Genomic DNA, 20,394 nt, shown 5'->3' on the forward strand with positions numbered 1-20,394 from the left:
TCTCTCGGCCTTAGATCTATTGCAAAGTGAGTCATTGTTGGACCATTCGGAGATAAGGAGACACCAACAGGACCACAGCAGTTATTTACATGCAAAAAGGATCATTACCAGCTGTTTGCCTTCATCTTTTTTATTATTAGAATAGACTTCAAAATAGGCAGCAGAGTTTAGGGCCCTGCAGGAGGCCAGTACGACCTCACTTTGAATTATGCATTCTCCATGGTGTTTGTTTCGTACCGAATATGCACGTGTCATGAGTTTTTCGCTGTGTGCTTTCAAAGCGGGTCTACTTAGCACTGAGAAAGTGAAAGCCACAGCACAAATCACACTGAATCCCAAGAGCAGCTGCTTATCTGTCAAGTATCTCACTCGCAAACATGTATTTACCTCCTTAGACAGTTTACACAGGATGATAATTTGCCATTTGAGTAGCAGGAAATTACCACAGAGATTGACACCACATACAATCTCTTGTTTAAATATTTTCCGTGTCATTGCTTATCCTGCCAAGTTCATCAGCACAATATAGTTTTATGTCTTTCCAAGTTAAATGCTCATGCATTCTTTGAACAAAATAACTTTTGAAACTGCAGTGGACTGTGCATGACTGATTCACGAGTGTATTCATATCTGCCAGTTTGAACCCACAAGATCATCACTTGTGTAAGCATTATAATACAATCTGTTTTATTCTCTCTGAAAGTAATCATTCATTTTGAATGTATCTTCGCTAGGCTCTGTCTTCCTGCACACGGTAGGTGAGATAATCACTGGACGTCAGAGTGAGATTGAAGCAGTGACGTCACCTGTCACCATGCATGTAGATGTTCATGGCGGGGAGGGGGGGTTGGGTGATCATGACATATGCTGCAGTCAGACATTATCTAATAGAAATGTATTGTTCTCCTTTACTTGCAATAATTCATATGAAAATATGCTGTTTCAGCTCATTTTCAATTCGAACGTTTGCAGTTTTATTAGCTTTTAGGGACTTTAAACATCTGTTTGATGCTGTTTAATGGTGCAGTCTATTAGTTAGTCTGCAGTGCTTCTGACTGCATACCAACACAAAGGAAGAACATCAAAGGATGTCAACTTGTTTGTTACACACTCCTTGGGAAGAACCTTTTTTTTTTTTTTTTTTGCTGCCGCTTAAAATAATTTCAGTGAAGCACATTCAATTTTGATTATGTTTTCTTTCCTCTTACATCATTTCCCGAAATGTCCCAAATTCCAAGACTGCATGCTTTTTAGTTTGTCTGCGCTTTTCACAGGGATTAGCCTCAAAGGGAGAAAGAAACAATCTTTGTTCTTCTCTCTGAAGTTCTCTTTATTTTGTCACAGATTTTTTTACTTTTATGCATACGCTAAAGGCTTGTCCATTAATACATTTGATACAACTTAACTATGGCTGCATGATCAATCATGTTAAAAACATGACATCTATGCATTCTCATTTCTAAATCCCAACTATTCTGCTGCATTTTCATTCTGGATGCATCTGGATGAACAGCATCAAAACAAACACTCCTGCTTTTTCCCCTCAACAATCTGACGTTACACCTCGTGATGCAGAGCAGCACAAACTGTCAGAATGGAAAATAAACCCAGTGAGAGACACCAGTGAAAAGGAAACGCACAGAGAAATATTTGTTCAAAGGTTTTGTTTCATAAGAGAAGATAAGAGACTGAAGTTGATTGTTTTTATGTTCAGTGTCAGATTCATGAAGCCGCTGCATTTAAACTAGAAACAAGAACGTTCTTTTTTCCCTGTTGTCCAAAGTTAATATGCCAGTTTCATCAAGTACCATCATTAAACATTTATATTGGGGGGGGAAAAAAATCCTGAGCGAGAGTCGTGATCTCAATTCTAAGGAAGAAAATGGTGACTCATTTTATCCAGAAGTGTGCAGCCCTAAATTGAACTGATGCATTTAAGTTTCGTCACACAAGATTGTTGGCCTCAAACGGTAGTTCACAACCTGTTGGTCTGGAGGACAACAAGCAGTTGTAGGAAGAATCTGAGGGCCTGAGAGATGATTAACAAAGTGGGGGGGAAATAAAACCTCTTGTTGAACTGGTCACAGCTATTCGACAGCAGCTGGTCACAACAAGGGTTCAGATGTAAACATGGCTTCTTTTTAAGACGCCACAAGCCAAAATGATTGAAAACAAGTCCCCTAAAAGATAAGATTTAAGATTATTTTTGTGTTGGGTGACATTCAGACAGAATATGACGGAGACACTGGATATCATTCTTGTTTAACGAACACTCCATTTTTGACTGTTTCTGACGACTAACTTGGTTTTGGTATTCTCATTCATAAACTTCTTTATCGGCTCTTTTAATGTTACCAGCCCTGAGTTTCACTACACCAATGAGGCTTGGGTTGTAGTAAAGGGAGCCTGAGGTCGAATTAATGCCGTCCGTCCTGCAGCTGTCACTAATATGAGGCACAAAACTGACACTGCGGCTGTGCTGATCTCATTGGCATGCAGCAGCAGCAGCCAGGCAGCCAGTTCAGACTCAATACAGACAAAGGGCCTGTCAGTCAGAAATAACAGCAAGCTACACGCGCCTTTACCTTCTGATCCCCAAACACTGACCTTGACTTCCAACTGTTTATACCACCGCCTCCTCACTGGAGGTAAAAGTGGGAGGGAGGCTCGGGATCCCGGTTATTTTTTTCCACCATGCAATATCTTTCCAGCGTCAGCCCTGAAACTGGAGCGCTATAACACCTTTCAGCAGGTTTTTTCCCTCCACGAGCCCTCACCTGTCTCTTCCTGCCAGGAGCCCAGAAATAGTGCACTGCAGCAGTGTGCTTTTCCAAAGGGGTGGGCAGCCATGTGACCTCCAGAAACAATAGTACCTATGGAGATGCCTGAGTAAAAATAGCAGAGCCGTCATCTACTCCGAGTACTGTAGATAGGGCAGTGTGGGGGGGCTTCCCCTGAATTTCATTAATCTTGGAGTGTCTGCAGTTATTTATCACGCAGGATTACATAACAGCAGAATCATATTAAAGAATCGCATCTCCCCAGAAGGTGTGGGTGCAGATGAAGCTGGGCGGTTTTTAAAGTGGAAGGTATTCGTAATGGTCTAGTTAAAGAACAGGTCTCCCTTCTCCAGGGGATGCTGCTGATGCAGTGCTCAGCAAGCACGGGGAGGGTGGAGGGTTGTGGGCGGATAGGAATGAGTTAAGGGTGAAGAGACGCAAAAGGAGAGATGAGAGAGGAGAGAGAGGAGGAAGAGGAAGAAGAGAAGGAGGAGGAGAACCAAAAGGAGATCGCATAGTTGTGTCATTTCTGCTGCTAAGGATTCTTTTCCAGTTGCCCAAACCTACATTCTCCACTCATTAGGCTGCTTATTTTACTTTGGAGCACACAAGGGAGGATACGAGGTGCGTGACGAGCGTGTTTGTGTGTTTGTGTGTGCGCATCATATTCAAACACATTAAACCTCTGTGGCAGGGGAAAAAAAAAAATCAATTGCTGAAAAGTTACCATGGATCAGAGGTGTAGGAGGTTATGACACTTCAAATCTAAGCGAGGCCCTAATGTTGAATAATAATGTACACCGTACATGCTCTGCATACAAGGCACTTTTCATTAAATGCGTTTGAGAGGCCTCTGGTAAATGAAATATATAAACAGGGGCACATCAGCATCTCAAGTGCTGCATATTTCACTCGTAATCATTAAATGCCCATTTATTGCAATTTAGATGCAATTTTTGTTGCTTCCAATAATTTGTTTCAGGTGGAAAGGTGCCAAAATGCTCTGCAAAGTGCTCGGTTATTGAAATTAGCGCAGCCAAAGCCAAGCATCAGTGGCCTTTTGGCTGTGTGATTCGCAGAAATTGGAGAGATGACGACCACATCGTTCCCATTGATGCCTGCTTTAAGGTCTTAACTGAACTTTTTGTATGGCAGCTGCCTGCTTGGACATTCTCCAGAGCTGCAGAAGTTGTTTTTTTAATGAATCTCTTTGGTGCAGCAGATAGTGTATGTGCCTCTATTAAACTGAGTAGATACTGACACTTCCAGATGGGAGAAGTCCCTCTCGACTTATAAAGATGGCTGGTCAGCATTTCAAAGAATTCAATGTAAATCTGAAAAGCTGAGTTGATCTTTTGTGGTTGCTCCCTTAAAGAAAAAGTGAGATGGATATCAATTAATATAAATTCCAAGTACATTTAATATTTTCGCTTCAGGTTGAATACCCAACACTTGTCTCTTCCCATCATGATATCTCATACTAGCTTTTTGCTCCTCGTGTTTTATTAAAGTAACAAAATGGCTCTATTCAGATCTTCTGTACTTTTTGTTTTGCTGATTTTGAGTGATTTAAAAAGTGTCTTTATTTTGTTTAATTTTTTTTGAGGGAGGATCTGATAGCCTTAATAGTTCTTTTCATTTTTTTGTACATGATTTTGTTCCATGGAGTTAGTGTCAAAACCTGACAAAGACTCTGCAGTAAACTATCAGATGGAGGCACAGAAACTGTGTGTTCAGCACGCTGCGGTGCCCTGCGGAGAATCGGCTCTTCTGATCAGCAGTTTTGATCTCCTCACATTTGAATTTAAAGTTGACGAAAAGGAAAAAAGTGACAACGATGAGCTCGTGTATTACCATTGTGTGCATGTTAAGCTTTTTTTTGTGCTTGTTTTTCCCAGTTAGTCCTCTTTTCTGCTGCCGTTTTCAGACTCGGTTTAAAAAAATGCCCTCCAGCAGGCCTCGTCTCTCGAAAGCCAAAGATCCTAGTTGTGTGTTGTTACTCCGTGTCTCCATGTCCGGTTTAATCAGTCCATCTTGACCTGCTGCTCATGCCCACATCGTACGTGGACTGAAGCAAAGACGATGATGAAATGCTTCCGCCTCCAATGCACCTGGCAGGGACAGGATGATGTGTCATTATGTTAAGGGCACCTAAAAATGTCACGATTAGCGTGCAATGTAACAGCTCCATATGGAGTTTGACAAATGGAGCTGTCACAAAACTTTACTAATTAGGATACAGATGTTTGCGCCGGCCTCTCCAGCCTCGACGTCTCTGCCATTCAGCCACTGCAGATGGCGACTGAGCTGGAACTAAGCATTCGGTGTCTGGCTGTCTGACTGAGGACATGTTATCATCCAGAATACTGATGGCCTGTCATTTATGATAGAAGTGCACTACGTTTACTATAAATGATTTTCAGGTTATTCAATTTCACGCTAAAGCCACACTTTTGAAGGCTTGTAGGGATGTCAGGCCTGTGCAAGCTGCAGGGGGGAATCTTTATCTGCCCGTGTGGAGTTTTTGTTCTTAAGATCGTATAAGTGAAGGTTTTTTTGAGAAATATATCAGTTTGTTTAGCTTATTTACATGTCTCTGATGCATGTTAGCAACCATGTTAAAAGGTGCTCATCCTGTTGAGCAGCATTTGACATAACCTGCTGAAGCGTGGATTAATTGTCAGTCAACTGTGGAACTGAGCCTCCCAGAGATTTTTCACAGGCAGAAGATTTGAAAATTCTCATCAGCCACAGATATGCTAGTTAAATTAACATACCAACAATTAATCCCACATTGAATACAGAATCTATGGTGCGTCACGGTCCTGGAGCCATTATCTGTTGAAAACTCATTGCATAACTCTTTGCAGTAAGCCCACAGCAGGGACACTAAATCCCTTCACACAGTGCTTTTTAGTTTGTAAACCTGGGGTTCATGACCTGTATCAGCTTGGCAGAAACAAATAAATACTCCCGTTAGATCAGGCAACAGCTGCTCTACAGGTTTTCATGTTATTAGCGCTGACTGATGGGCAGTCGTAGGAATGATGATATTCCTCTCCACTACTTTGTAAAAATGGTGTTGTCAGCTTCGTAGAAAAGCTCCCAGTTTATTGTCTCAGCATGCATGGGCGGCAGAAATGGAGACAAAAGGCGTGGGAAATTACATGGGAGCGTGTGCCCAAATGTGGCGCTATTCTTGGCCCTCTTTTTGGAGCAGCACGGAAAGAAAAACCTTGAAAGGAGTGAAAAGGAGAAGACTGAACAGAATCAAAACAATACACCGTAGATTTATCTTCTATAGAGATGCAGCAGAGAGAAGCGCGGCATGCTTGTGGTTTTTGCACACAAAAAAACCACCATGAGAATTGATTTGTAATGGCCAATGTTATTACTAGCATCTCAAGAAGAGTCGAAAAGATTGTATAAAAATCGGAACTAAAGTTAGCTTAGTGGTTGAGATTGCTTCACGGTGTCATCTCAAGATGACATCCATTTGTGGTCGACTGATGCTGTGATTGGCTGTTCCAATTATTTTAACAACGGCAGGGTTGTTACAACAGGATGGTGATGAGATACCAGACTGCAGCTGAAGGCCAGATGGTGCATGACAAACTGTGTTTCTGTTAAACAAAGGAACTTGGAGGTTCATCCAGGTCCTGTGATTGCTTGAAGGCTACAAATCTCTGAAGTTAGCAAAGTATGTCGTCTTCCGACTACTAATTGTTGAAGACTCTTCTCCTGAAGGATACCAAAGTCTAATTAAATGGATTTATTTCTGTTTAAATTGCTTCTTGGCAACTGTGTCCTACCTCTGACTGATAATTAACAGTATTTTGATGCTTCACAGAAATGTCAACAAATTATAGCTGTTGGTGATCATCATTCCAGCTAGATTGATCCACTGGAATTAATCATTCCTCTTCCCTGAAGCAGGACGGTGTCTTTATGTAATAATACCCCAAAATAACACCGATATTACTACTACTACTCCTACCTTACAATAACGATTACAGAATGCAAAACCACATCGAAGCTATTGCATAAAAGTGAGTTTGAAGGCAAGTTTTATAAGATGACACCAGAAGCAAGCGGGGGTTTGCACACTAATGTGTAGAGGAGGAGGAGGACTGGGAGCCACCATCCCACACAAGCCTGCCTGTAAAAACTGTGCATCTCTCTGCAGCTTCCTCCTACATTCTCTCCATGGTCATTTTGTCATCTTCTACAAACCATCCTGTTGCCTACGTGTTTCCCTGCCCATTCCCAGTTATTGAAATTCCGACTGACCTTTTCTGTGTTCAGCTGCTCCATTCGCTCCGGGCAAGTCTGCAAACCTCACCCACAGTTTAATGCGCCTTTGAATTTCTTTGACGCATCATAGTAATGTATTGGCTGGCAGGGTGGTTGTGATGGTTGCATGAAGGAAAAGTCAAAAAGTCAAGTCTCCCGCCTATTCATCCACCCATGCATGTGCATTACACTTGCAGGTAAACACACACACACACACACACACACTGATCCTCTGTACTTTATGTTTAGTATTATTTTCTGTCAAAGAGAAATAAGAAAATTAGTGAGCATCTTGGATGTCTTACATTTTAATCAGGGCACTTCAAGCTACTTGTACAGCTCAGGTTACACAACAAATACACACTCCATCTCCGCCTCTCCCCCATTAATTTTCTTGCATTGTCCGTCCCTGTCTTTCTCTAACACGCACTATACAAATGCACAAGCTCTTTCTCAAAACCTGAATTTTAGAGACAGAAGCGTCTGGAATTTTTTCACAGCCTCCCACAGACGTCCTCGAACCTATCATTTTCTCTGCAGTAGAGCAATGGTGACGTATGCTCGTCGCTAGTGCAGCTGAATTTTAAAAAGCTCTACACCCACGCTCAATACCACTACTGCAAGCATAATTATCATAAACTTTCCCGGCTGTCTGTAGCCCCTGTGTGTCTGCGTATGATTCTCCTGACTTATTCATTTGCAGACATTAATTCAGCGTCGATGCAGAGAGGGGAGGGCGAAAGGGGTCTGGTGAATTTATGTCTTCTTGAAAATTGGCAGGTCATTGCGTAATTACTTGTGCTGTGTAATCACCTGGGTGTGGGGGATTTCAAAAGCACTTGTTTGCATATTTTCACTGTGTGTGTTTTTGTGTGCACTGCACTGGATCATGAGTTCCTGCATGCACAGATCCACAGATTGGCTTTTATCGCATCCAAACTGTTTGTTTCCATTCTGTCTACGACTGATACTCACAGTGGCGTTTGGAATCAAATACTGCTGTACATGAATTTGGGGAGAAACACCTTATTTCAGTTTTCAGCTGTAACAAGCATTCCTTTGTATGTTTCTTTATCAAAATATTCTTCAGATGTTTCTTGATATGCCGACCTGTTTGTAAGTTTTTTGTTTTGTTTGTTTTGTTTTTTTTGGAGGGGGGGGGGGAAGCCACAGCTAGTGCTAATTTTGCCACAGAGAGCTGAGTAGTTACACCCATGAAAACAGCAGTGTTCCAGAAAAACTCCCCGTTGACTGCTGACACTTGTTTACTGTGAGAATTTATTCACATGTTTCTTCCTTATAGATGAAGTGATATATTTTGTATGTCTGTTGTTTTGCCTGCAGTTAATTGCCACCGTGTCATAATCTGCCAGGGAATACCTGGGTGTTATGAAACTTCATTATGATGTGATAAATTAAATAAACGTGGAATTGTAACCATGTATCGAAGAAACCTCCCCAATAACACCTCCACTTAAATTTGAAATTATTTTTCAGGCAGCTTAAATCATTCGTTCCTATCTTAATTTTTAAATGATTTTTGATTGAATGATTGATATTGTACATTTTAAAGTATTTGTTTTATGTTTTATTGTTACACTTCAGGTCTCTTGAGACATTTTCAATTTCAAATGGATCTTGCCTAATTTATTAAATACAAGTTTAAATATATTTACATGCTCATATAGGGAAGTATTATCAATTTATATGCTGATCATTTTCCATATTAATTGTTTACTGCAACGATTAAGTCCTTAAATTTGCTAGTCTTGTCCAACCACTACTTCACAAACTAAAATATTCCACCTGTTCTCACATAAAACAAAGTATAGTAGAAATGTTAAACTAGGATATTTTGCTTTTTGGGGCATTTTTTCTGAAAATCAAACCCAGACAATTAACATGTTTATCTGACGATCAACTAATCAATTCAAATAGAATGAACTTCATATGAGTAAATATATTCTTCTGGTTTCTGCATCTGTAATATTATATTGCGTGTGTATATATGTATATAGTAATATAACAATCACCACAGTCACCTCTTCAAATGCTTTAATGTGCGGTCACATCTGAAACTGGAACAACCATCTTTGTCACATTCAATCTCTGGTGCTGGTTAACACTGATTATATTTTAGCCTTTGGGATGTAAAATTAACATTTTAATGAGTGGTGCATATAGAGTGTATTTGTGCTCTGAGAATTGATTTGCTCTTCCTGTATTTACTTGGACTAAGTTTCAACAGTTTTCCTTCCTATATGTCCAAAAGGGGTACAAGTTGTGTGCAGTAGCAACCAGCCGACATCCAAAACATGGCATCAGGAGTCATTCGTTATGATTAGAGCCTGAAGCAGAATCTCGTGTAGGGTCGATTAGCAATTCAGAGCTCATGTTTCTGGTGTGTGATGATGCTAATCACAGTTCCTGACTCTGTCCAGTGAGGTCAGACAACCCTTCAGTTTTTTTTGGATCGATGTGAATAATTTCCTGTAGTTTCTCCACGTCGACATCCCCGAGCAGTACATTACATTCCCATGTTCAAACACGGCTATATTTAAAGCGTGACATGAAAAGTCATGAACATTTTTGTTCTCATTAAACCTTATGAGTCATTGTAGCAAGAGCTGACACTGATTTCTCATGCAGAGCTCTCACTTCTTAATAATACAGATAGCAAATGTATGTCGGTGCTTTCAGGAAGTAAATTAGCACCAGAGGTTTAGTCTTTGTGCGCAATACATGCTGGATGCTCGGCAGGTGTGATTTGGGCTGCTGTTGTTTATGTGTAAATGAGGTCAGCAACACCTTTTTGACAAAACAAAAGGTGGAAATTCGGCAGCGTTCATCTCCAACCGACCTACCTGCCTAATGCCGATCATCCCGAGTCATGGAGCCATCTTCATTCACTCCTTCTGCTGCCCTGTTTGGCCAGAGGAAGCAAACCATCCTCATGAACGAGGGTACATATGTGCATGGCTGTCTTCCTCATACTGACTCATGTTCTAATACTGACGGGGGGTTAGTAAGCTTTACTCGCGTCTTGGATGCATCATGCAATCTGCGAGACAACACCAGCGTTTGTCGCGCATCGTGTCTGCGTCCTTATATAAACACAGCAGTGCTGGCTGCCTGTCATGTCTGCTGCTCAGACATATCTGTCCTGTGGTCTCTGCTAATGGTTATTCAGAAATGATCAGAAGCCCTGAAATTGCTTAAGACCTGAAGCTAATTGATGTTACTGTGAGAACCATTCCCAATTCAGCCTCTTACTAACCCCACGCTTACAGTAGGTGACTGCTGCATGGAGACTTCTGAAGAAAGTTGTTTAATTTGGAAAGTTAGACCAAACTTTTCACATTAGAATTTTTTTATGTAATCTCATAATCATTATACTGATTATAAGATTACTGCCCCCTTCAGGAAGTGTGGTATATAGCTATATTGTGTCAAATGATCTCATCTGAAAGTGCAAATACTGTTAATGATACGAGCTCCAATTGAATTCAATTTAGAAGTGAAAGAAAAAATGCAGACAATCTAATTTGGGATTGTAATGAGTTTGTCCATTATGATACCTGCTCTGAATTTAATTTGAGTGTTCCATTAGATAACAAAAACAAAAATTTACCCTTTTGTGTTCCCATTTTCTCTAGATTTACTGTGTATAATGTCATGTTGTATCTTTAAAATGCCGTGAAAGTAGAAAAGGCTTTTTGGCAATGCAAAAAAAAAAAAAAAAAAAAAAAAAAATCAATTTTGGTAGCTTTTTGTTTGTGCCATTTGCTGGGTTTCTTATAGTAATGACAGACTACAAATATGGTGACACAGATGAGATAAATGGTCAACATACATAGTGTGACATCCGCTCACAATCAGGCAGATGTGTACACGTACACACACACACACATACACACACACACACACACACACACACACACATGGAGGGTAATTCAGGAACCACAGAACACGCTAATCCAGCTCTTGTGAAACGTTTTCCTCACAGCTGCCATCAAGATGCGGTCACAGAATGGAGCAACATTTAGCTGTGGGACAGAGGACGAGAGGGGCACACAAGAGAAGCTCTGTTACCTGGTCAGCACTTTGAAATCCCAGGATTTAGCACAACACAGGTTTCCTCTAGACCGGCTTGCAACAAAGACAACAGGATATGGATTAACTTTAATCCTATCAGTGCTTCCCATGTAGGACCCTGCTAACCAACACCTGCATTACGAATTACCAGGAGGAAACAACTCCCAGCGAACCACAGCTCATGGCCTCTCTGGGCCACTTCCTCACACTGTCCAGTTACTGCTCGGGCTTCTGCTGGTAAGCACATTATCAGGTCCGCATGGAAGGAGCATCACGGCCGCAGTGTGATGCAAACGACAAAAAAAGAGGGGTTTTCTGTTGTAGACAAAAGCAACAGAGGGCTAACATGCTGGAGCTGAGCTGCAGGGACATTTTCACAGCAATACCTGGAAGAGGCAGAAGAAGATGAAACCCAGGAGGGGTGGACTGAAAAGATGATCGACAAGAAATGACACAGAAATTCAGACAACCTGGATGTTTTCTTCTTTTGATTCTTACATTGTGAGTCATGGTGAAGCCCCTGTGAGGCTCCAAGAAGATGTTGCTGTGCTTTGGGAGACGCAGGCGAATTCGACACCACCAGAACCAATGGAGCCAAGAGGATTGTTTTCTTGATGAGGAGGACCATATCATTCCAAACCCCTGCTTCCTAGACACCGGTAAAAGCCAGCACAGTGAAATCCAACAGGTTAAAATTGGCTCTAACTTCACTGTAATACTCTCTTTCAAATAAGAAACTTCCAGATTTGGTGTGTGTATGTGTGCGGCTACAGTACGTGCTGCAAAGTTTCCTGGCGCAATACCTGAAATGTTTTCAATTGTTGAGTCTGCTGATAAGAACACAAAAGGGAAAGAAATGCACCAAGAAACACCTCCGATATCAGGAGCTTACAACACATATCGTAGACGGCATGAAACAGCAAAGGCCTTTATTTAAACCAACTTGAAGTACTGTCATTTTGACGCTTGTTTTTCCTCTAACCCTGAGGAGTTTTTCATTGTGTCAACTATTTGAGGGCTTTAGGGTGTTGTCATGAAAAAAGAGGTTTTTGTGAGGTTTGGCTTTTGGCACAAAGACGCCGTAGTTGAGCTGCAACTTTCAACTTCATAGATTTCCCATGGTGATGGTGCACTCCGAGTCGGTTTTTCCATTTTGTTATTAATTTTTTTCTGCGAAAATCCCCCATAAGCAGTGATGCTAAATTCTAACCATGCACTTTCTTCATGTGTACTATGGTAAATCATGTAGTAAGACATATTTAATTAGATATCCATCTAGATAGGTTTATTTCTGATTCTATGATGTAACATTGTCACATTATACAAGTGTTAATAGTTATCTAATTGATATGAGTATATCTTCAGAGAACATGTTTCTCTCATTGACCACAGAGGGGCAGTGTTCCAGCCCTAACCACACTGTAACCAGAGTGCTGCAGAGTTGTGCAGGTAAAATCTGGCTTCACTCAATGGCCCAAATAATGAGCACTCCATTCTAGTTCACTAATGCATCATAGAGCACCACACCTCTATAACGAGAGAGGAGTTGCCAAGGCTGTCAGGGTTGTTCATTCTTAACATTTCATTTGATGGCAGCATTCTCAGTCTCTCAATGTGCTAATTTTCTCAATTAAGTTCTGCCGAACAGCCTACGCAGTGAATGTGTAATAACATCAAGATGCAGAGAATAACATTTTTACATAATGTTGAATGTACCACTTTTCTGCACAGTTACCGTCAGAGCATTAAAAATAATACAATTTCCTCACCATAAATAGCTGTCAGCCAATCTTGAAATTAGGCTTAAGCTCTCCCACTGAGTGTGGGCTGTAGTGGGAGCCACTAGAAGCGTGGTGTGTGGTTGTGTGGATACTGCATGTCATAACTAACATGCTGCAGTCGTGTTCTCGATGGTCCTGCAGTGAGAGGCATTCAGTGTTTTAATGTTGAAATCCTTCCCGAACAAAGTTGACTGACCAAAGTGTGTACAACATAAGCAATGTATCGAGAGAATGTTAGAGCATTAAAATGGACACGTTTTGTTTTTATATTCTCTATTCCTTTGTCCTCCAGTGAAGAATCCCCCTTTTTGTGTTTTGCCATTGGTCAGAAGAAGACAAAGTGTCTATTGATGGCTGTGTGTTGTAGTCTGATTACAGTAATGTGGAATCAGCTCAGTCTTCTCTCAATCTCTCGTTCACTTTTGTCTGTTTATGTCTGTGGGGGTTACTCGCAGCTCCGGAGAAATCAGGAGGGCGTGTTCAATGCCCCTGGGATCCAGTCCTTGTTTTCCATGTGTCCCGGGGGTTGGAAGGCAGCTGAAAGTTCAAACAGAGACACACTCCCTCATACTCTGCATGGCAAGAGCTCAGAGATTAAGGGGTTTGTCTGCACCGCCAACAACAAGGATTGCTCACCGTTCGTAACTTGCCAGAGGAAGGATGATTCAGGTTTTTTTAAGTCGTAACTTTTGTATCTGTTACAGATTTGACTTTGTTGCAAAATGAGCAGTGGAAAACCTGTTTTTCTTTTGTACAACAGCTTACACAGGAAAGGTAGAAGAGTTTGAGTAGAAAGCAGCTACCAGATACACGCCTGTGTGAGTCTGCTGAGTAAAGGAGCCAGAGGATGCAGGTCGCAACGAGGCTTTGCACTGACTTGTTTGAAGTTTTTTCCCATGTCAAAGGTGAAGGATTATGCCTGGCATAGGAATTCAGTCTTCAAATGAAGGACTTCATGAGCTGAATCTCAACTCCCGGGCAGAATGTGAACAGTGTTGCACATTTGTTTTGGTGTGCCAGTGAGGATGTACGTGTGAAGTGAGATGCTATTCCTCAGTAGTGGGACCGTGGATGCAACCCCAAGGAGTACAACTTTTAGGCAAAAGCTGCAGGGGATAACTGTTTACCACATCTCTGTAATCCTGAAAGAAACAGAGGGAAATGCACCGGTGTCAGAGCTGGGAATGGGCCAGGTCACCCACACCCAGATGGAGAACTGCCAGCCAAAAGGAGAGATGATTAGTATAGTGCCAATGGAGAATAGCCCAAGGCTGGGCAGGGCACGACAGGAGCTCAACAGGTGGCCCTCCCTGAGCTGCACGGGCAGAGCTGGGAGGCAAAGAGAGGAGGTGGTTGTGGAAGAGAATGAGGAGGAGTTGGAGGAGGTGGAGGGAGAAATGAAGACTGACAGGTTTTTGAAACAACCCTCCAAGAGCTCAGGAAACTCTTCACAGCGAGACAGAGACGTGGCAAAGCTAACAGCTCAGACAAACACCCAGGAACAACGCATCAGGAGCTCAACGTTATGCTCTTTCAGCGTCCATGCTAAAGGGCCTGTCCCCGGGGACCATGGCACTGTTACAGGACACAGCTCTTTGCCACGGGCCGTGTTACGAAGGCCACGTCAGGATGAAACCTTGCTCGGCAGGAGAACGGTGAGCATGTATGGCGGCCCCGTCAAGCAGCAAATAGATTCTCAACCTGAACAAGAAAGACGACTGCGGAGGCCCAGGAGTGTTTGCATGCTGGCAGGCCCGGGCTCAGTGCTGTCAGAGCCCCAGACCCAGCAACTGCTCAAAAGGGCAGGCATTTCAGAAAATAACCAGCAGTACAGGAGCAGGAAGGCTGAGCTGAGGGCTGTGGATGGCCTTAATCCTGTCGTGGCTCAGCGGCCATTGGCCCCTACAGAGGTGACCCTGAGGGGCCGCCAGAGGAGCTGGAAGACCAGGCCTGTCAGTATGACAGTACTGGAGCTCAGAAAAAGGGGCTCGGATGATGAGATAGACAGCCAGAGGAGCTGCAACCACACAGGCAGTGATGGAGGAGGATTTCTTAAAGGGAGCTTCCGTTGGAGATTGTTTGGGAGATCACCTCAAGATAAGAGCAAGGAGAAGGAAGGAGACAAAGATGCTAGATCATCCCCAAAATCCAGTAAATCTGATGCTTCAAAAAGTACACTGAGCTCTTTAAGGCGGAGCCTCAGTCTGCGAATCAGGAGGACTCGGACTCAGGACAAAATAAATTTCGGGCCTGAAGGGGAGTCAAAGGAGCTCTGTCAGACTAAAAGTACTGCTGAGGAGACAATAATGCCCCCACGGCCTTTCTCGTACCTCACAGGAAGAATGCTTCCAGCTTCCAGTGAGGAAATAGAAGATGGGGGCATGCAGTATATTCAGTACCACAGCAGGGGGAAGGTCAAGGTAATGGAGGTCCCTCTCTGTCCAACAAAACTGTCTTCCAAAGCAGTTCAAGAAGAACCAAGCATATGGCAGCTCATAACCAACCGCTTCAGGAGGAAAGAGCAGCTATATAGTGGCAAATGTGAATCCCAGCAGTCCCAGAGCAAAGACAGTGTCCAATATCCCGCAGCCGGGAACAATAAGTCACAGCCAGTCACCATAGAGACCCTGGCAGGCATTGACTCCCACAAAGGTCAAGGTAAGACCTGCAAGATTGCTGAATTTATTTCTCAGCTCAGTTCTCCGTTTAATAGCCCCTCGTTCATTTCACAGAAAGTTACAGCTCAAGGGAAACACGGAAGTGCACTTTTTTTCTTTTCTTAGGACAGGCAAATGAAAAACATGTGGGGAGTTGTGAGTTTGGACGGCAGTCAAAAGCCTCTGGTTCCAGAGAGTCCTTGTGGAATTTCTATTTTGGGTACCTTATTTCTCCAGTGTTTTTCGTGTGTGGACCTCCTCTTTGTATTCACTTACACAGCAATTACTTTGCCTTGTATAAGGTTTTTTTGAAGCTCAGTAAATGAGTAGGTAAGTACAGTAAACTGAAATCACCCGTGTCTGATAAGAACTTATCATAATGCCTTGTTTTACAGCGGGGCAACACTCCCAGTAATGTCCCCGTGTTACTCACACTCAGGACATAGGAGTCTTGATAATGCTTCTCTATTGGCCTCGGAGATGCAGCTTAAAGAAGCAGCATTAAAGCGGTTAGTGGCTGTATAATGGGGATGCATTTGGCACTCTGGCAGGGCTAAATTAAGAGGGCTTACATGCTGTAATGATGGGGAGAGGAGAAAAGGACTTAAGCACTGTGTTTAAAGGTTAACTCTGACATTGGAGTATGTTTGTCCAGTTGCCTGGAAGAGGAGGAAGAGAGAGGCAAATATTTGTAACTATCTGAATTAATGGCTGTGATTTGCTGTGTTTTATGCGTCAAGCTCCGTTTTCACACCTTCTCACGGAGAACTAATTAGTCGTCTGTGACAACTTACCGACCTCTACTGACGTCAGGTCCCACATAATCCTGTATTTGTTCTCATTAAGCAACCTTCGAACCAGCAAAGCGGGTATTTTTATTTTAATGCTAGCATAAAGCTTGTAAAGGGACATGAGGTCATCCTTGTTGATCTCCTATCTATTTGTATTCTCACATGACATGTTACCAAGGATACCTATTCCTTTGTGGTGGAGTGTCTAGTGGCGTTTGTCCATTTATTCCACTGCACTCAGTCAGTCAGGCATCAGGAATGTAGGTGTGCCGATCAGTCTGAGTAAGGCTGGGTGTTCAATGCCCTGGGCGGGACTCTGCACTTGTTGCTACCTGCCTGAGTGTTCGTACTTAAATTTAATCCAGAAAGCTGTAGCCCAACGCCTCCTGCAACTAAACGCGCACGCGCACACACACACGCACACACACGCACACACACACATGCACGTTTGTTTGGATGAGGTTTGGGGGAAGGGAGTTGAACTGGGTGAGGAGTTTGAGGTGTCCCCACCCCCACCTGTGGAAGAACAAAGGCACTCTGTCGTGGATCCAGGAGTGATCAGTGAACCGTGTGCCGAGATGGGAGCTCTCTGGGGGTCTTTGGGTTGGAGGGGCAGCGGCTGGTCACGAGGCAGCAGTGCACATATCTAGTGAAGGTTGAAATACTGGGAATGCGATTCAGGTAGAACTCTGTAATAACCTTCAGTATGGCATGTCAGTGTACCAAGTAACAGAAACGCACTCGCAACAGCAGTTGGAATCAGGCTGCCGGCTCCAAAACATTTTGAAAATTTCTTTTGAAAGATGCGTTTTTTTAACAACACCGCTAACAACAACAATAACAACAGGTGGTTATTATCAAGATTTATGGAAAACAGGTAAACTGTTTCACCTGCTGCAAGACACACGGGAAGACTGCAGGATATTAAAAAAAAAAAAATCACTTAGTCCAACACAGGTTGAGCAGGAATGGATGAAAATCTGTTAATAACTGAATATAACTTGTATTTGAGAGCAGATTTTGTTCCTCAGGATTGTGGAAACACCCAGCTGTTGTGGAAGCAGTTTCACCAACAAGTCTACAAACTCTTAAATGTTTAAGTTGGTCTTCCTTAACAATGTATGTGCTTTGATTTGTAGTTGATTTGTTCCATCGGTTGGTTCTCTTGCTCCGTTTTTTGCAGCTAATAAGATAACCTCTAAAACATTCCTCTCCTACCTCGACAAATGGAGTCAGTCAACCCAGGCATTCACCTGCAGCACTTCTCGAAAACCCAATTTGCAAATCTCACGTTAAATGCGAATCTCTGTTTGATCCAGCATGTCCAATTTATTTTCGGGGATGTGATCAATGCCTGTCTGGAGACAACACAAAGCTTTTAAGAGCTCTAAGTAGGGCAGGCCATCCAGACCGCATTAGACTGGCATGGCACAAAGATTTTTACCTTGTTCTCTGCATATTGTGTTTGTCACTTACCCTCTTTGATACCAATAACAGGCTGGTGTTTCAGAGCTGAGCAGAGATAAGAGGGTTGTTTTCTGTGTCAATGTTTTCTTTTGTGGAGCTGCAACACAAAAGGAAGATGCTACAGAACCGTTTTGACAAGACGTGCATGATAAAAGTAGCCACACAGGGAATGTCGGTGAGGTTGGAGAGTCATGGAAGTAGAAGTACTAATTGCTAGCTAAAGTTCCACTCTGTAATTTATGACAGTGGGAAAGCGTGGTTGGAAAGTAAGTCAGAGCTAGAGTGGAAGTTTAGACCACAAGGTTGCCCTCTCTCATTCCAAAAACCACTTCAGATTCACTGCACATAGAAATGCATGCACGTATGCACATGCGCGCACACACACTCAAACAAGCCTAATGCACAGACATTCTGCTCACATTGCGCTTTCTTTTCTCGTGGCATGGAATAAGTCGGGAGGCGATTGTGCTTCACTACCCTCCGACTGAATGGTCATTTTTATCTGAGTAGACATGAGCAGTGAAGTGAAAAAAGCTGACAAACAAGCTGGCAACACAGCACAGACAAAGACACTGGTGTCCTCTGTTAGCATCGCAAATGCTGGGGCTCTGTGTTTCCATAGGCATTCTGGGACACGGTATTGTGGGGATGCTCATATTTATAGTATGACGTAACTCGGGGCACATGGATTCAATTAGGGTGATTTCTTTTAGCAACCGACCAAACTGGGTGTACTGCAACTCTCCCAGGATGGCAGAAGTCGTACATTGTTTCCTTGTTACTGTTTGTTCAGGAAATTTATCAGATCACTTCTCTCAAAAGTTTTTTTAATGTTGGAAGAAAAACAAGTGCGTTCAGTCCTGTCTATTTTTTGCAAAAGCCTCTCATTTTCTCATCATTTCTTCTTTTCTGTGTTTTTAAGTCCTTGAAAGCATAAGTGGTGTCATTTAAGGTCAACAGTACGGAAAAGAGATGCAGCGCTTTCCACCGGCCAGTTTCCCTGCACAATAATCTGAGGATTGGCCTTTGTCTGAATGTGTCTGTCTTTGAGAATCTGAATATATGGACTGAACAAATGTGTGAAAAAGATCTGAAGGACTTTTATTTCTATTTCTTTTTTTTGGTCAATTTACTCTGTTGTTTATGTCTCTGTTTATTTAACTGATTCTGTGTTAATGTTATCTTTACCATAGAAAGCGCTAAAGACTTCTTGCTAATTATGACTATATATGTATATTGATAAAAATATAAAATACAGTGAACACATCTGCTGTATAAACAAATGACAGAAAATCGTAGAAAATGAGGCAACTGCCTGATCTGATATCGTCTCAGAGAGCTGTGGCCTCCATTAAGTTTCCTGCACTTAAAAAACTGAGGCAGATGGATGTCTTTGCTCATGTTCTGACATGTCAAACCCACAGTGAGGGGGATTAACAGGAGGCGTGCTGTTTTAAAGACTACTCTGCTCCACACAATGCCTGGTGAAAGGCCCTTCTGTTCGGGACGCACTCTTCTCTGCCACAACAAGTGAGACATCCAGAGCAGCGTGAGGCTCTTTTGTAAATGGAGGTCAAAAATAAGAAAACATTTGAGCTGGGGGTTTGTTTTTACTCTAATTGTAGTAGGTAAGGGATATTTGGCTCAAAGTTATTTTGCGGAGTCATTCATGCTTTTAGTGTACAGCTTGGAGCTAAAACAGAAACGTGTTTTATCAAGTGTCTTATCGCGACGGTGGTTACTTTACTGTTTATGCTGTCATTGTGTTCAGATTGGCATCGCCCGGAGCATAAAGGGAAACCGCTGCAGCAAACAGGCTTAGTATAATGATGGAGCATGAATGCTTTAATTGTTATGGTTTAGACATGCGGAGGGGGTCACCTGGTTCTCCACACCTTGAAGACGCAGTGTGAACACTCCCGTATCAGAGATGGTATCTTCTTGGGGGGGGGGGGTTTCAGATGGCGAGAAAGCCACGATCCAAAACAGGAAGGTGGTCTTTGTTCTTATAGTTGTTTTGACACATAGTTGTGTACTACATCTCTGTGGGAAACAAGCACGGCTTGTGGAGTTGTCATTTTTGTTTTTAGTTCTGAGGGTTTGTCTTGTTTGTTATTCTGCTCTTCCCCACTGCCCCTCTTTTTTCCAAAGTACTTTATATCGTCAAAGTCTCCAAATGTCACAGGAAAAACAAACAAGTTGAATCAAGCCTGATAATAGCTGGCTTTTAAAATAGATTAGCTCAATCCCTTTCTGAGAATTTACTGTGTTGAAACATTATATTCAAAAAGTCAGCATAGATGTTTCACAGTTCCTTTTTATCTCATAGGATGTAAATATGTTCAAGAAATTGGTCAAGAAAATGAAAAATCTGTTCTGTCTGATTTTTACTGACTTTTAATTGATCATCAGACTGTTCTCTCGATTAATGGTTTGATTGATTGAAACATTTGGAAATGTCGCTCACAATTTCCCACATTTGATTTATTCAGATTACTTATGTCAGACACAGCAGTCCAAACTCCTAGTA

At 42.4% G+C, this 20,394-nt stretch overlaps 1 protein-coding gene across 2 annotated transcripts in view; it reads left to right on the forward strand.

Annotated features, from left to right (window-relative positions):
• The window catches only part of agap3 (ArfGAP with GTPase domain, ankyrin repeat and PH domain 3), a 112,418-nt gene that overhangs the window by 28,089 nt on the left and 63,935 nt on the right, over positions 1 to 20,394 (forward strand). The window contains exon 1 of one of the 2 annotated variants that reach the window (XM_069157543.1): positions 8,620 to 15,607. The exons of the other annotated variant lie outside the window; for it this stretch is intronic. Within the exon in view, the coding sequence (XP_069013644.1) occupies positions 13,993 to 15,607 (1,615 nt within the window). The 5' untranslated portion in view covers positions 8,620 to 13,992. Of the gene's footprint in view, positions 1 to 8,619; positions 15,608 to 20,394 lie in introns of those variants that run through there. 2 annotated transcript variants of the gene reach the window in all.

The sequence above is a fragment of the Embiotoca jacksoni genome, unplaced genomic scaffold (genome assembly GCF_022577435.1).
Source record: "Embiotoca jacksoni isolate LCO1_2020_lvr unplaced genomic scaffold, fEmbJac1.0.p SCAF_22, whole genome shotgun sequence".
NCBI lineage: Eukaryota > Metazoa > Chordata > Actinopteri > Embiotocidae > Embiotoca > Embiotoca jacksoni.